This window comes from Macrobrachium rosenbergii, chromosome 50, assembly GCF_040412425.1.
Source record: "Macrobrachium rosenbergii isolate ZJJX-2024 chromosome 50, ASM4041242v1, whole genome shotgun sequence".
In the NCBI taxonomy this organism is placed as follows: domain Eukaryota; kingdom Metazoa; phylum Arthropoda; class Malacostraca; order Decapoda; family Palaemonidae; genus Macrobrachium; species Macrobrachium rosenbergii.
In genome coordinates, this window is record NC_089790.1 from 25,235,983 (window position 1) to 25,253,609 (window position 17,627).

The window sequence follows — 17,627 nt, forward strand, 5'->3', positions numbered from 1 at the left end:
GATTGCTTTCTTAGGGAGAGCTTTGGTGTCAAGTATTCATACCATAGTGAACTCCTTAGTGGAGTTGGTCTTCAAGAAAAAAAACAATCCTTTGAAGCTTCTCCAGTGTACTGACAGCATCAGATTTCAAAAGTTTAGGGACTGCTTTCCATAAGAGCTGAATAATGAGATCACAAAGAGACTGGATACTTCCATGACTTGAACAACAGTGAGGCATTTTGGCAGCTCAAGGCTTAGCCAGTCTCCAGCCAACCACCTCCACTGGGAATATAATTACAAGTCCAGGTTCTCTATATTTTCAGTCTTGCCAACTGTATAGGTCTCCCTGGACCTTGACCAGGAGGTCCTATTAGCCCATGCCTATCAGGCCAGTATCCCCTTTCAGGCAAAGGCTGTCTATTGGCAGAACAAGGGGAAAGAGGGTTTCTCTGCTAGGAGGAGATAAAGTTCTCCACCCATAGAGCTGTTCATATATCTTTGGGGCTTGTCACCAGAGCTTTTGACCTCAATGTGACCAGATGTGTAGACTTGTACCCTTGAGAAAAGAAATACGATACAGACTACTGTTTTCGGAGACGATGACAGCAACCCCAACCCCAACCCCCCAACCGTCTCCAGTGCAAGTCCAGTTTGAGTCCCAGGCAAAGGGTTTGCTGTAGAAGAGGTGCTGGGATATCTAAATAAATCTATCTTTTTCTCTCTCCCTCTCACAGAGTCCTTGGTGACTGGAGACCCATTCTTGATCCCATTCCTTGCAGTTGACACCCTTTTGGATGGAGATGACAGCAGTGGTGCATTGGCTATTAAGAATGATGACTTCCTGGTGTCCATAGATTCAGGGATGCATGTTTTCAAATTCCTGTGCATATATCCTGGGTATTTCTTTGGTTTGTTTGGCAAAGCAGGTTCTACCAGTTGTGGCCTTTATTCTTTGTGCTACCAACAGCCAATCAGATGTTGACCAGGGTACAGTGCTTTACAGTCGCCATTTGGGCTTACAAATAGGGAATCAAACTGTTGAGGTACTTTGACAATTGGCATGTGATGGCCTCATCTCAAGAACTTATCAAGTATCTAAAGGCTCTCTTCAATCTGTATCACTGCTTGGGTCTGATTGTCAACCAGGGAAAATTAGGCTTAGAACCATCTCCTCACAGTCCAACCATGTATCTCTGCACAGAGTACTGTACAGAGATACATAGCACTGTTGCAGTTACTGTGCATGCACTCCAGCAAAGTTATGGACAAGGATCCCAAGCCACTTTTCATCTCTAGAAAAGTTGGTACCCCTCAGCAGACACAGGTAACACTCCTGGCGATAGTAACTGAATGAAAGATGGTCTCCTTAGGTACACCCCAAAAACTTTCTGTTCCCCATTCCTCACCAGGTGTACTACTCAAGTGGTGGCAAGACCTTTAAAACTTCTTAGTAGGGATACCTTGAACCTTTCCAGCCACAGACCTTTCATAGTCTCAGAGGCTTCAAGAGAGGGATGGGATACTGATCTGTCAGACCTAGCAGTCAAGTCAGAGGATGAAAGGAAACTTGTGAAAGTAAAATTTATATCCCCCCAGCAGTGCTTTTTATGTTGCAGTTTTGATAATAGACGAAATCTCTAATGTCCTGAGATGTTCAAAAACCTTGGTTTTAAATATGTTAATTTCATATTTTGGAGAAATTTTTTTTAAGATGTTAGAGAAATTTTGTTATGCTTATAGATGTTGAAAGTGTGTCAACTTGATTTTCATAGAGGTTTTACACAATTCAAGAAATTTCCAAGCTGGCCAGAATTGTTGAGAGCTGGGGGCAATCATATATACATAGAGATCCAATACCAATGCTCTTTAGTACTCAATTCAATATGAAAGCTCTTATGTACTTGATTCAGTACAAAAGCTCGTAAGTAATTTTTTAGATGTTGTGGTCAAATGAATTGAGAATATTTCCAGCTGTAATGCACTTTACTAATTTATTCTATGCCATTAATCATTTTGCTGTATTAAAGAATACAGTGGTACCGTTGTTAAAAATTACCATAGAGTAATGACACAATCCAAGTGCAAGGGGAAGAGAGGAAAGAGAATGACAGACAGATGGACAATTGAATTAAGAAAATTTGTTTATAATTACTAATTTACACTACAAGAATGACAGCTTATTAAAAGATAATTGTTAGGAAAAACATAAAAGAAGACAATTAGCATATATATTGAGCAGAAATTAGTACAACAGTCTGTCTGTCTGTCTCTCTCTCTGCCTTCATTGAAGGTGTGATTTGAATGACTTTAGGAAAATTTGCAGGTCCAAGTCAAAAACCAAGTACAAATTGTTAAATAGTGTTCACACAGATAAGACTCGAAGAAAATATGAAGCAATGTTAAATCGTGATTTTCACTGGATGGTTTAGGTTAAGCCAGCCCTTGTACATAACAGATCATAAGTACTGTATAAAGAAAACATAAATAGACAAAATGCTTTATTCAGCAACATGTAAAAGTAAAAACTAGTTTGTTGCATTTACTACATATATGGAATTTGTTGCAAACAGGATTTTAATAAGGAACAAAAGCAGCAAAATAATAAATACAATACTCTACCTAAATTTGGTAACAATGAATGCCTCTTATATACAATTCTAAAATGACATATTCACATTTCTTTACAATCTTCACCAATCAATCCATAAAAGAATCCATGTTCTGGTCCTGCCTTAATCTACTTCTTCTTCTCTACTAGCATGTCCTAAACCCATCTGCGCTTTGTTTATGTTGAATTCCCTTCGAGCCTCTTCAAGAAGAACATTATTAATCCAGTTACGAGTGGAAACTGGTTTATTCTCAAGTGGTGGGAATGGATTACCTGAAAAAAGAAGACCCCAAATAGTGGATATATACATGTAAAGAACAGTACATGTCTAAAAATAAATTGCTCCAAGGAAAATAAACTGCAACAAAAAGTAACTTATGTGGTACCTTCAATTTACAGTTTTTAAGAACATTCTTTGTATCACAAGATGAAAGGTATAAAACTAAACAAAAAATCACAAGTAAGCATACAAAACTGTTTCATAGAAAGGGGCTTATGATTTTTGCTACTGCCATTACAACTGGTCAAAGACAAAATTTAATGGGTTAGAGACTCCTAGTACTTGATGCTCAAAATTTAATACCATGATTATGGCCTTGAGTGACTTTTACTATGTTTACAGGCTGATGCAGCATCATAGCTAGTGCAGTAGATTTTTAGGTCATCAACAACATGAGGGGTCTTTACTGGGAAGGAAACTGTCTCTAAAATGTTGTCAATAGCTACCACGAAACAATTAAGAATAAGGATACTTCTTTGTGGAATTCCCTCAGAATAAAATGCCCAGAAAGGAAGAATTTTTCCCGCTCTTTGTTTTATGAATCTCTCTCATTTTGTATAGATGCCATATCATGAGGCAGTATCATAATGGCTTCTCACAATTAAAGAAAACCTCAGATAGTTTAACACTGTTTAGAAAAATCTCCCTGAATTTGGCTGGATAATGTGCAGTGGATCTAAGGTATATGGATTCTTTTGAATATCGAACTGGGATGAAGAAATTAAGCCTTCAGATTATAAATACAAAACCAATCTGGTGTTACTCATCTTTACCATTAGCTTACAGATACATCTGGTTAGAGCAAAGGCTTCCTTACTGGGTTTCTTAACTGCTAGGGTAATGGTACTTATCCAGCTCTTAGGTAGTACACCAATCTTCCATATCTTCTTTATGATTTTAAAGAGACCTTGGTATTTTCTGGGGGGTGCTTTAGCATCTTGTATGATATTCTGTCTCCCCCAAAGGGCAATTGCCTCAGCTGAAGACTGGGTATTGCCAGAGTTTTTATAAGAAAACTTTGTATATCTCTTTGCCATTACAGCTGAGATCTTAGGAAATCTAAAATTCTCAAATTCTTTTGAGCTCGAGATACTTGAAAAATTTTGGCTTGGTTTTTCAGCAACTTAACAAGATCACTGTTCATTCACCTTTAGAATGGGTAAAGGAGAAGGGACACTTGCCATTAAGCTTTCTAATCTTTCTCCAAACAGTTCTCATTGGGGTTTTCATGTAGTAGAGCTATGAATGTGTCTCAAGATTTTTAAAAATATTGTACTGTGTGGCAAGGACATGTTTACATTTCATTCTTACTTTGAGAAGAGCCACTATTAGTTCCTATGAGAATACAAACCATTAATGTAGGAGTAAATATCAGTGCCAGCTGGAAATGGTCACTGGAGCTTGATAACATGATGGTTAATTGCTAAGTAGGAATTAAGATAGAAGTTAAATGATTAGAGTCTGAATATCATTTTCAATGGGGCCATACCTGGGAGGAAGGTAGACTGAGAAAATAGTCAACCGTTTGTTTAAAATTACATTATTAGCCACTGCTTGCAAAGAAGTATTCACATTTAAAATAGAATGATGTAAAAACTTTTGTACCATAATTGCAGCATTTCATGGGTATGGTCACCAATATGTGGAGCATTAAAAAAATGCATAGTTAATCGATGGTCTCCTGCACGTACACAAATCCTTGAGTTATTCTTTTTTAAGTCTCAGACCTTTGTAGCTCCAATGCAACATCCAAAATGAATTTAAAATGTTATTTGGATTTTTTGACAAGTGTACCTGCTTTGAAAGAGGAAGCATGTGAAGGATTAAAATTTTGGTCAAACTTCTTTGTCTTAGGAGGAAGAGAATCTCCAAGTGTTTGCTTGAGCAATAGAGGAAGGAATTTTGGTCTCTTGTGTCACAAGACTGATGATTTATTGTACTAACATGACATTATAATGTACGGCAATGGCACCTGATGTCTTAAGAATTTTACTCTCTGATCCATGTAAAATTGTCATGAAAATATAAATGATAACTGCTTGAAAATATTAAGAATTATTATTAGTTGTTCAGAAATTTACATTCTCCACAAATGGCACCAAAACAGATAAGAGATACAAGTGTAAGCTGAACCAGCCTGGTGGGACAAGTTCAAGCGAACATGAACTCATTTTCCATCTGTAATGTTAGACTTCCAGCCTAAACCCAAGACACTAACCTGTATTCCAATAAGACATACCATAGTGTAGGCTAAGGTAATTCTTGTTTGTTATTCAATTTCTTTGTACTGAATTATCAGAAGTCACTCTTCATGAACCTCCAAAATTAACTGATATTAACAATTACTATATTGTGTATGTATAGATATACTTTATAGTGTAGGCTAGGCTACCATATTTGTATACATGGTACTGAATACCCTAGTTTGGCGTCCTTTTTTTGCGCCGATAAAGTCATAAGAGACAGCTCTTCGGAACTCATGTCCCTCTTCACCTTTGGAATTCTTAAGAAGAGAGAACTTCGGTGCTCCTTCACCACAAAAGGAGTCACGTCTTCTCAGAGATCCGCCTTACTGTTTTCGCCCCTGGACTCGGCGCATCTGTTTCCGCAGTCGATGGTTGAGCAAGTCGCATTGCATCAACAGAAGACCACACAGGATCTGCTGGCACAGTCATCTCAACACCCTATGAGTTCTTCGTCCACATCCTTTGTCCCAAAGTTCATCTCTCCGCTTCAATAGCATCCCTTTGGAGGAAAAGACCAAAATCATAAGCAAGACCTCGCGCCAATCTGCATTTTCAACCCAGACCCTCCAAGAAGAACTCCTCCTCTAAACTTCCGCCCAAGAAGTGAGCTGGAAGTCCTTCGTGCCCCAGTAGGGGCCAGACTTCTCTTGTTCTGGGAGAAGTGGGATCTCAGGGGAGCAGAACCATGGATTGTTAAAGTATTAAAGGAGGGCTACTGCATCCCATTTTTGGAAAACCCTCCTTCAGTATCCTCTCCCATCACATTGCTGGCCTACTCAAAAGGCTCAGAGAGACATTAGGCCCTTTCAAAGAAAGTATCCTCTCTCCTGAAGAGAGCCGTCAAGGAAGTGGAAGATGTTCACTCTCAGGGCTTCTACAAACATCTGTTTGTAGTTCCCAAAGCATCGGGAGGCTGGAGACCGGTCCTGGACGTAAGCATCCTCATTCGCTTTGTAATAACAACACCAGTCTCCTGGACGTAAGTGCCCTCATTCGCTTCATAACAACAACAAAGTTCAGGATGGAGACAAGCCAGTCAATCATGGATTCCATTCACCCGGGCGACTGGATGATCATGCTGAATATGCAAGATGCATATCTTCATATTCCCATTCATCCAATTTCCAGGGAGTACCTAAGGTTCGTCTTCCAGGGAAAAGTCTACCAGTTATGGTCCCTCTGCTTCAGCCTCTCCACAGCACCTCAACTGTTCTCTTGAGTCCTCTCTCCTCTCGCCAAATGACTCCATCTAATTGGCATAAACATCAGCCGTTACCAAGACTGGCTTCTTCGATCACCCTTGAAGCAAAAGTACATGAAGGACCTTCAGATAACTCTACAGCTTCCTCAAGATCTTGGGATTCTTCTAAATCTCCAGAAATCCCAATTGGCTCTGACACAGGAGATTCTTTATTTGGGGATGATTCTCAACTCACGGACTTTTCAGGCTTTTCTGTCCCCCAAGAGAATCGCAAACTGCCTACACACAATTCGCAAGTTCCTCTCCCTTTTGTCATGTTCCGCCCGTCAATGGATAAGCCTTCTAGGGATTCTGTCATCTATTGAGACCTTCATCACGTTGGGCAGACTACACACGAGAGTTCTTCAATTCTTTCTCAAAGCCAACTGGGATAAGAAGACTCAGCCGGACTCAGTAGTTTTTCCTGTCACTCAGGAGATAAAATCAGATCTTCAGTGGTGGCTCCCTGAAAGAAGATATTCGCAGGGGAGATCCCTTCTCCCTCCAAGCCCTGATCTAGACTTCTACTCGGATGCTTCGGATCTGGGCTGGGGAGCTCTTCTAGGGGATCAAGAGGTCTCTGGGACGTGGTCCCTGGAGGCGGCTTCCCTTCACATCACTGTGAAAGAGCTGAAGGCCATTCTTCTAGGCCTACTACATTTCTCTTCGTTGATCCGCAACAAGACAGTAGCTGTTCATGTGGACAACACCACGGCGCTGTCGTATATCAAGCAACAGGGCACCCATTCCTTCTCCCTCTACCAGACTGCAAAGGACCTTCTTTGGGCACACCAAAATCAAGTAACGCTGGTCACTTGCTTCATCCAGGGGAAATTAAACATCCTGGTGGACAAGCAGGTCCTTCCTACCAAATGCACCCTGGACCAGAGGATTTGTGTCGACATTTAGAGATTGTGGGGCAAACCCTCCATAGACTTGTTTGCCACCTCAAGAAAGTCGCCTTCCTCACTTCTGCTCTCCAGCCCCGGATTCCCTGGCTTGAGCGATGGACGCCATGCTTCTAGATTGGTCAGGTCTGGACTTCTGTGTTGAATTAGAATAGTCCATTCATCCCAACCCCCTTGCAATGTGGGATTCAGCGAAGTAATTACTTGGTAAGTTACTTATATAAAAATGACATTTTTATAATAAAATTAAATTTTATATATACTTACCAAGTAATTACTGAATCAGAGCCCTCCCTCCTCCCATTTCTTTTGTTCATGGACTTTGCAGCAATAAATAGAATGACGCTGCTGGCTTCTGTCGCTCCCTTTCTCTCGTGGCAGTGGGCGGGGCCTGTCACCCCCCGCTTTGCAAATGACGCGCTGCCGCAAATTTTGAATTTAGGATGCCATGCAGCATAATCGTTAGCTAAGTAATTACTTGGTAAGGATATTATAAAACAATTTTATTATAAGAATGTCATATTAAGGGACATTTTAAAGATGACTATCATTTAGTTCCAATGCAAAACCTGATATCAAAACTAGTGGTATAGCAATATCTTATCAAATACTATGCACCAAAGTGCAAGTGAGCTAAAAATGAAGAACTCTTGGCCCATTATCTATTTTGTTTACCAGAGACTAAATAAGAACAGGGCGGTACATAAAATTAGTTCAGTACATACGCTTATTTGACCTGTTGCTACTAACCATTAAGGCATAAATAAAATATATAGGTTTTTATTGTAGGGATACATAAATGTATGAGTGATAACTATGCCAATAAATCATAAGTATTCACTTTTGAAGACTAGAGCATAAACTGATTGCGAGTGATGTAGCAGGGAGCATACCTACTTTAGGAAGTGATCTTCAACCTTCATGAATGAGGTTTTTGTAAATTTTTAGACTGCCTCTGATACACTTCAGTAATAGTGCTACAGGTATTTTCATACAATGAAGCCTACAGTTCTCTATATGAGTATTTACATAATTAAGGTCTTTCTTGCAAGGATATCATCAAACTGGATATCACACAAGGCAATTTCTTAACAGTATTTATGAACTTTTTCCTTGTAAATAATTCTCTTTGTAGTCACTGCAGCTATCCAATAAAAGTTATCAATGAAATCTTAATACATTTACCCCTAATTTACAGGAAATAACTGGGGTCTAACAATAACTAGCTTCGAGAAGAGATTTTTCATGGTTACAGATAAAATTAAGCTATGAAATAATGGAACTAATAAAAATATTAAAAACATATTTTGGTCTTTGCAATGAGATATAAAAATTTTCATTGCTTAGACCATCAGTGCTGTTCTCACCTGCCTACTTAGAACAACATTTTTCACAACTCTGTATTCCTACAGATCCAAATCACTGCGCTAAAAAGACAACAGTACTGAAAGAGAGTTACAAAACTTACCTCTCAGTTCTAACACAACACGGTCAAAGTGGTAGCCAGGATACTCTTTGGGTGCTTTATGCATTTTTGTATATGCTGTCTGGGAATCTTTAAACCTGGGTACTAAAACCTGAAATATTTAACAAAATATATGTACGAAATTCTAAGGCTTTTAAGCAAAATACTGACAGTCTATGACAAATGAGACAATTTTCAAGAAATATAATTCCAAAATACTGTATAAAAAATCAATTATCCATGCAACATAAAGTAATTCACAAATGAATAAGTAATTAAGAGCTAGATACATGTTTGATAACACTATGTACAAGTATATATTACTTCCTAGTGCTGAAAAAATAATTTACAGTACAAAATTTTCAAATTTATTGGTGAGACAACAAAATTATACATACTGTTTAAAATTTACCCCTCTGACATGGTGGCCAAGGCAGCCACTACTGTATGATAACAACATGTTCAGTCAGTAGCAAGTGATGCTACTAACTGAGCCAGCAATAAAGCAGCTCATGAGACAGGTGTAATTGGTGTACAAATGGATTGATTCTAGCCACTGATTCTATGTAAGTATTGTCCAGATAAGGATGAAGCTTTTGAAACCACTTTAAAACACCTAACGACTCTGTATCACAGATCCATTGTGTTTGCAGTTAAATTTAGTTATTTGTATGGTTTTAGGTTTGCAACTCCCTTTAGAATTCAGCAGATTAAAAACATGAAGTATACAATTTGAAACTGAACCATTCTGAGTTCTAAATTATGAAATTTTAAAATATTGCAAATCACACACAAGGTTGCAATAACCGATTGTCTCATCCACTGCACTTTGGAAGTGTGTGTGTGTGTGTGTGTGTGTGTGTGTGTGTATGAGGTTTTGCACATATGGATATGGGTGTGGAAGGTGTTTCTATCTCCCATCTGTGTTTGTGCATTTATGTATGTAATGCTTTCATAACATAAATGGTATACTGTAAAATGTTAGCTTCACCAGATTACAAGGAAAATAATTCTCACCCTCTCTCTGATTCAGTTGAGTAAGAGAGAATGTAGATGCATTTGTCTGTTTGTTTGTTTAAAGAGCACCACAGAAATATAAGACCTAAAACATTAGAATTCCTAAAAAAGGGAAAACATTTATTCACTCCGTGTATCAGTATGTAGAAGGCTTAGTAAAATACAGAGACTAATGTTAACTTTACTGAATAAAAGGGATAAATATTTTCTCATTCCTCACTCTGGATGGCATTAATGCAGTTTACCATAATTCCTGTAAATTTTAAATAAATACAGTATACAGTATGTGAAATTATATTTAAAATTATCATTAAAGAACTAAATATCTTTCAAAGTGGATGAATGGTATTAGTATGAGCATCATTAATTCCTTTTCAATATTCATCATAACTGAATTTATAACTCATTTTCTGCAGGAAATTAGCCTCTGAAACTCTTAAAACCTAATACAGTATTTCTCAAGTATCAAGATCCTACACAATTACAAGAGACTGAGAATTAAGTGGGCATCCCACTTACCCAAATCACTGACAATGACAGAGAGAGAGAAATTGAGTGTCACCATAGCACAGAGAGTGACAGACAGTCACATAATTGACCATATGAGGATGCAAAGAGCCAATCATCAATTAATTCATTAGGAAATTAATTTAACTATTTTTGACAACACTTCAAAGCCATGACCAAATTTACTTACCCATGAATCATCTTCATTTACTACCCAAATGCTGTCTATGTGTATATTCACACTTTTGTTCCACAAATCGTACTCCTGATTACAGTTTAGAGCCTTTATCAAAGTATTTTCTTTCATATTCCAGATGTTAAAGTTTGTACAGTCAAAAGCTTTTTACTGATTTCCAACTATTGTAACTATGTAGCAGCATCACAGGTAGCTGGAACTTCTGATAAGTAAGTACATTACCACAGTAATCTAAATGGCACATTTTAGGCCCAGAATTTTTTCAAATTTCATTAGAGAACTTGGAACATATGGTTGCTTTTGCATTAAGTACTACATGCTTTTAATCTAAAGCCCATGCCAATGATAAAGTTGGACACAAAGCCACAATTGATGTTTCTGAAGCCACAGTGATGTAGATATCAGCGGTGTTCCAAATTTTTGTACACAGTCTGTGCCAGCTTTGCCTTTATCTGAACAGTGCAGTTCCATATTTTACATATTTATCATACTCAAGGCCTGTAAATAAATACAGTACTGCTTTGTCCATAGATAAAGTCCATCCACTTATATGTACACCAATCACTTATGTCTTGCAAGCTGTTTTAGTAAACAGCATTGTCTACTAATACTTGGCAAGGCACACATTATGCAATGGTGGCCGACTCAGTTTCTTGGTCAAAAGGGTAATTTTACTTATAGGACTTACCTGGTAGTTACATATAGCTGTCGTCTCTGACGCGCGGCAGAATTTTAAATTTCGCGCTAGCGCTAAAAACACCTAGGTGATCCCTCTACCAGCGCCCTCTATAGGTAACAAGGAACTATCCCAACAATGTTCTAGAACCCATTAAGTTTTCTGCCGAGAGACCGGTAACACGGTCTCGTTTTGTGGTTGAATTTTTTGTCTGCAATTTATACTTAAGTATTTCTTTGTGGTTTTTTGCTAGCTAGCGCTTTGCTTTTGTGGTCGGAATTAATTCTTTGTACAATATGTCTGATTCTGGTTCCCAGTATAGATATTGTGCTTTAGGCTGTAGGACTCGTTTGCCTAAGGCGGCTATCGACCCCCATTCAGTTTGCTCTTCATGTAGGGGTAAATTTTGTAATTCAGAGAATACATGTGAGGAATGTATGCATCTAACAACGGATGAATGGTCAGCCTTAGAGAAATATCTACGGAAGTTAGAAAAGGACAGAGTTAGGAAAGCTTCGCAGAGGTCATCATCTGCTAAGTCTGTAGGGCAGGTAATTCAATCTGTTAACCCCTCTCCTATTAACTCTCCTTTGTCCGACCCTGTTGATCCCAATCCTATCACTGTGTCAGAGTTAAAAGTCCAAATGGACACTAAATTTTCAGCTGTGCTTTCAGCCATCCAGACGATGGGCCAAGCCATTGAAAAATTGGCTCCTCGAAGTGAAGTGTTAGTGGAGGAGGTGTCTGTTCGGCCCACTCGTTCTCCCAGGTCTAGACCTCTGTCGGACTCCCTGGTTCAGGAGAGGGCATGTCGAAAACCGAAAGGAGGCGAGTGGGGCTTGCTCCCGAGCAGTCACCCCTCAAGTATTCCTGTTGTGCATTCCCAGGATGCTTCCCACGCCATAGAAAAGGCGCTGCTGGGGATGTGTCTTCTAGTGGTGATGATTCGTTGACTCCTCCTCGAAGTGGGCGCTTCAAGCATTCTTCTCGCCCTCTCAAGAGGTCTCGCGCCGTCTCTCCTGCAGCGATTCCGAAGAAAAGATCGTTGACGGATCCGCATGCGGGCTGTAGCTTCTGGGAGGATCCTGAACCTTTTTCCTCCTCCTCTTCAGTAGATCAGCCCCCTCGTCGGAAGGAACCTACGCGTTCTATTGCCCGTAATAAGCGTGTTTCCGTTCCAGGAGCGTCTACATCTCGCCCAGCCTCATCGCAGATAGTGCCTCCTCCTACTACCGGTCAACAAGATCCCCGTTTTGTCGCTCAAGTCACGGACAAATTGACGGATCTTATTCAGTTCTTTTGTGGCGCTCGTGCTGCTTCGGGAGCACCTGTTGCGGAGACACTTCCTTCGAATGCGCCACAAGTCTTGACTCAAGAGCCTCCCACTTCGCATGCACCAATGAAGAGGCTCAACCAGACGCTTCAGCATTCTTCTCTGGCTCCGGATTCGCCACGTTCGGTTGACGAAACGCCACTTCAGCATGGCGCGGCGCCACTTCAGCTTGGCGCAGCGCCACTTCAGCTTGGCGCAGCGCCACTTCAGCTTGGCGCGGCGCCACACTTGACGGATTCGGCGCCACACTTGACGGATTCGGCGCCACATCGGCATGGTCGTAAGACTTTAGATTCCCTGACGACCTACTTTTCGTCAGAAACTGTTCCTGTGCACCAATTGTCTCCTGGGTCTTCTGTAGACGAAGAAATCGAAGAAGATGTAGAAATAGAAGAGGACTTTCCAGGAATCAAGGAGAAATCTTCGGGTTATAAGGAGTTACTCAAGTTTTTCGTGGAAAACTTTGGGGACTCTTTTAAGCCTTCGACCGGCTTCTCCCAGATCGCAGTTTAAGAGGGATAACGCCTCGGATCCAGCTCCTTTTACACGCCTAGTTTTGGCGATTTCGGCCAAGAAGGCTATCAAGAAAATTAATTCCTGGCTCTCAGACAAGAGAGAGCAAGGCAAGAGTATGTTTTGTCTTCCACCCTCCAGATTGGCTCATCGCAGCCGCATGTGATACGAGACTGGAGAACGTTTTTCTTTGGGTGTGTCTGCCTCCGCTCAAGGAGACTTCTCCAGTCTAGTGGATTCAAGTCGTCACACAGCTCTTCAATCAGCGAAGATCTTTTTTCACGCAGTCAGAGTTGGATCATCTTCTCAAGAGTATTTTTGCTGTTGTGGAGGTCATCAGTTTCCTTGATTGGTCAGTAGCGGCTCTGGCTAGGAAAGTCAAAGAATTCGGACTTTTCGGATGCGCAGTCGACGGATTTCACTTCGGTAGTCGACTGCATAGACAAGGGGTATGCGATTGTGCCTTGGAGCTAACTTCGGTTTTGCAACCGGAGTTCTGAAGAAACGACAACTCTGGTGCTCTTTTTTGGCGAAGGGTGTTTCCCGCAGCCAGAGGTCTGCTCTCCTCTTTGCTCCTTTGTCGAAGGACCACTTGTTCCCGAAGGAATTAGTTCGAGAGACTGCTGAAGCTCTCACACAAAAAGCAACACAGGACCTGTTGGCTCAGTCAGCAAAGAAGCCAAAGAAGACTACTCGGTAGCTACTTCCACCAAAACTTTGGTGTTTTCGGACACTTCCAAGACGTTCAGGGGCAAGTCTGCTTCTCGGCCCTTTTCCAAGTTTCGTGGGAAAGGAAAATCTTCTACTCGACCTTCCAATTTTCAACAAAGAAATGAGTGTGCTGTCCTCCACATAGCAGTAGGTGCCAGACTCCAGTCGTTCTCGGAAGCCTGGCAAAGGTCACTCAAGATCCTTGGACCTTACAGGTGATCCGAGAGGGGTACTCCATCCCATTCCAACAAAAGCCCCCCTCTATCGGACGCTCCAGTCGTTTTTCCAACATACTCCAACGACTCTCAGAAGTTTTGCGCCCTTCGAGAAAAAGTAGAAGCACTACTAAGGAAACAAGCCATCGAAGTTAGTGCCGACCCCATGCTCTCGGGTTTTACAACCGTCTCTTTTTAGTTTCAAAGGCGCCGGGAGGTTGGAGGCGGTTCTAGACGTGAGCGCATTGAACGTTTTTCGTAAAGACGAAATTTTCGATGGAAACGACAGAGTCGGTGTTAGCATCTCTTCAACGGGCGACTGGATGGTCTCGATAGACCTCCAGGATGCGTACTTCCACGTTCCTATCCATCAGGAATCAAGGAAGTTCCTGAGGTTTGTTTTCCAAAGCAAAGTTTTCCAGTTCAGAGCTCTTTGTTTCGGACTGTCAACTGCACCTCAAGTGTTTACAAGAGTTCTGTCAACGGTGGCGAAGAATCTTCACTTACAAGGAATAAGGATGTCAATGTATCTGGACGACTGGCTTCTGAAAGCACACTCCAAAGCCAAATGTGTGGAGGACCTAATGAAGACATTATCTCTGGTAAAGGAACTAGGCCTACTAGTCAATGTTCCGAAATCGTCCCTGTCACCATCACAGCAGATAGTTTATTTGGGAGTGAGAATGGACTCTCTGACTTTTCGGGCTTCTCCATCAATACGGAGAGTAGAGTCTTGTCTAAGCATGATAGACGACTTTCTACATCGCGAGGTTTGCTCAGCCAACCAGTGGATGAGCTTACTGGGGACCTTAGCCTCGATGGAGAAGTTCGTAAAACTGGGGAGACTCAAGATGAGGCCTCTGCAGTTTTATCTACAAAGCCAATGGCCACGCAAAACCCATCCGGATTCCTTTCTTTTCAAGATCTCAGATCAGATCAAGAAGGAGCTGTTCTGGTGGAATTCAAGGGAAAGGCTACAGGAGGGAATTTCTCTTTTTATCAAGAACCCAGACCTCACACTCTTGTCAGACGCTTCGGATCAGGGGTGGGGAGCGACTTTAGACAACAAGGAATGTTCGGGCCTGTGGCAGGAAGAGCAGAAAGAACTGCACATAAATGTGAAAGAACTGAAAGCGGTACATCTAGCCCTGATGCAATTTCAGCAAGAAGTAAAAGGCAAGGTTATTCTAGTTCAGTCGGACAACACGACAGCTCTTGCTTATATCAAGAGGCAAGGGGGCACTCATTCCTTCTCCCTGTATCAGACGACCAAGGAACTTTTAGAATGGTCGGAAGAGAACGAGGTCACGTTATTGACCAGGTTCATAAAAGGCGAGAGGAATGTAACAGCGGATCTTTTAAGCAGGAAGAATCAAGTCTTGCCCACGGAATGGACCTTACATCCGCAGGTTTGCAAACGATTGTGGAATCTGTGGGGTTGTCCGCTAGTAGACCTGTTTGCAACAGACAGAACAAAACGCCTCCCAGTATATTGCTCCCCAGATCCGGACGACAAGGCACTTTGGGTGGATGCAATGACAATGAGTTGGGATTGCCTAGATCTTTACGCTTTTCCACCGTTCAAAATTATCAGGAAGGTCTTGGAAAAGTTCAGGAACCACAAGAACACCAAGATGACTCTAATCGTTCCTTTCTGGCCATCGAGGGAATGGTTCCCAGATCTTCTCCTCCTCCTCGCAGATTTTCCGAGGATCCTCCCGTCGAGGAAAGATCTACTCAGACAACCCCACTTCCTGAGGTTCCATCAGAACTTGTCCGCTCACGGCTTGTCGCCTGCAGACTGTCGAGCGACTCCTCAGGAAGAGAGGTTTTTCAAAGGAGGTTGCAAGCGCTATTGCGCGACCCAGAAGAAAGTCTTCGGACGCAGTATACTAGGCTAGATGGAATCAGTTTAGAGCCTGGTGCAATAGACATGGAGTTTCGTCTTCTAAAACCTCTCTAAATCAAATAGCGAAGTTCTTGCTATCCCTTTTTAAGGAGAAAGGATTGTCTTTGAGCACGATTAAGGGTATCGATCAATGCTTGCTTCGGTATTTAAGCACAGAGGTCTAGACATCTCGAACAATCAGGATCTAACAGATTTACTTAAGTCTTTTAATACCTCGAAGACGAAAGTTCCTAAACAAATAGCATGGAATTTGGACATCGTTCTTAAATGGATTTGTTCAGATCAATTCGAGCCTTTGGCAAATGCATCGCTGAGAAACTTGACTAAGAAAACTATTTTTCTAGTAACACTCGCAACAGCCAGGAGGGTGAGTGAGGTTCATGCCTTGGACAAAACTATTGGTTTCTCTCAAGGAAAAGCTGTTTGTTCTTCCTCTCTTAGGTTCTTAGCGAAGAACGAAGATGCGTCTAGACCATGGCCGAGGTCTTTCAGCATTAAGAGCCTTTCAGATCTTGTGGGAGAAGGAGAACAAGAGAGACTGTTGTGCCCGGTGAGAGCCTTAAAGTTCTATATTCACCGAACAAAAGGTATCAGGGGCTCTTCGGAGAACTTGTGGTGTTCTGTGAGAAACCCGTCAAGACCACTTTCTAAGAATGCTCTTGCTTTCTTCTTAAGAGAAGTTATTTCAGAAGCCCATGTGAATTGTCAGGACTCAGACACGGGAACTCTGAAAGTGAGAGCACATGAGATAAGAGCTGTAGCTACTTCTTTGGCTTTCAGGCACAACCTCTCAGTGCAAAAGATTGTGAATTCTACATTTTGGCGATGTAAGTCGATCTTCGTGATCGCATTACTTGTCAGAATTGAAGACTGATTTTGACAATGGCAGTACCTTAGGGCCTTTAGTAGTTACTGACACGGTGGTGGGTGAGGGAGAAAGAGGGCAACCCTATCCGACTAACATTTTCTCCTTGAAGTTGGAAATTGAGTTTGGTTGCGCTCGTTTGTAGGTACTATGTTGTTGGTTTAGGAGTACCTACAATCTTTTAATTTTATGGTTGAAAGTTTTTAATTTTATATTTTGGTGATAGAGGTGATCCCTTATTGTTAATTTGGTTCTGCGCCCAGAGCAAGGGCATACTAAGTCTTGTCCGTCACGGCGTTGTCCTCTACGGCAAGTACTAACAGATTGTATCTGACACCCGGATCCTTTATATCCTGTCTATACAATCGAGGGATAAGCAGACTACAGAGGCAGTAACCGCTGAGTCAGCAATCCTTCAAGGTAAGGAACTAAAATTCATGTTTTTGATTTCTAACAATATATGTGGCTGACATGATCCCACCCCCTCTAAAGGTGCCAATCAGCTATATGTAACTACCAGGTAAGTCCTATAAGTAAAAATGATATTTTTATGATAAAATAAGGTTTTACTTATACTTACCTGGTAGTTACATGAGTAAACCCGCCCACCTCCCCTCTCATGTCAAGTGGGCTTAAAACTTAATGGGTTCTAGAACATTGTTGGGATAGTTCCTTGTTACCTATAGAGGGCGCTGGTAGAGGGATCACCTAGGTGTTTTTAGCGCTAGCGCGAAATTTAAAATTCTGCCGCGCGTCAGAGACGACAGCTATATGTAACTACCAGGTAAGTATAAGTAAAACCTTATTTTATCATAAAAATATCATATTTTAAAAATGCATGTACTGTAATTCTGTTATCTGATCAGTTAATTTGAAAAAAGGGGATATACTGTTGGCCCCCAGTATACATAGGTAATAAATTCCAAGACCTCCCCCTTGCAACCCTGAACCGCACAATT

At 41.2% G+C, this 17,627-nt stretch overlaps 1 protein-coding gene across 1 annotated transcript in view; it reads right to left on the reverse strand.

Moving 5' to 3' along the window:
* Positions 1-2,464: 2,464 nt before the first annotated feature.
* mRpL17 (mitochondrial ribosomal protein L17) overlaps positions 2,465-17,627 on the reverse strand; it is a 28,653-nt gene continuing 13,490 nt past the window's right edge. Inside the window, exons 3-4 of the mRNA XM_067094305.1 lie at positions 8,730-8,838; positions 2,465-2,860 (exon numbers count right to left, since the gene is read on the reverse strand). Of these exons, the coding sequence (XP_066950406.1) occupies positions 2,712-2,860; positions 8,730-8,838 (258 nt within the window). The 3' untranslated portion in view covers positions 2,465-2,711. The remainder of the gene's footprint in view (positions 2,861-8,729; positions 8,839-17,627) is intronic.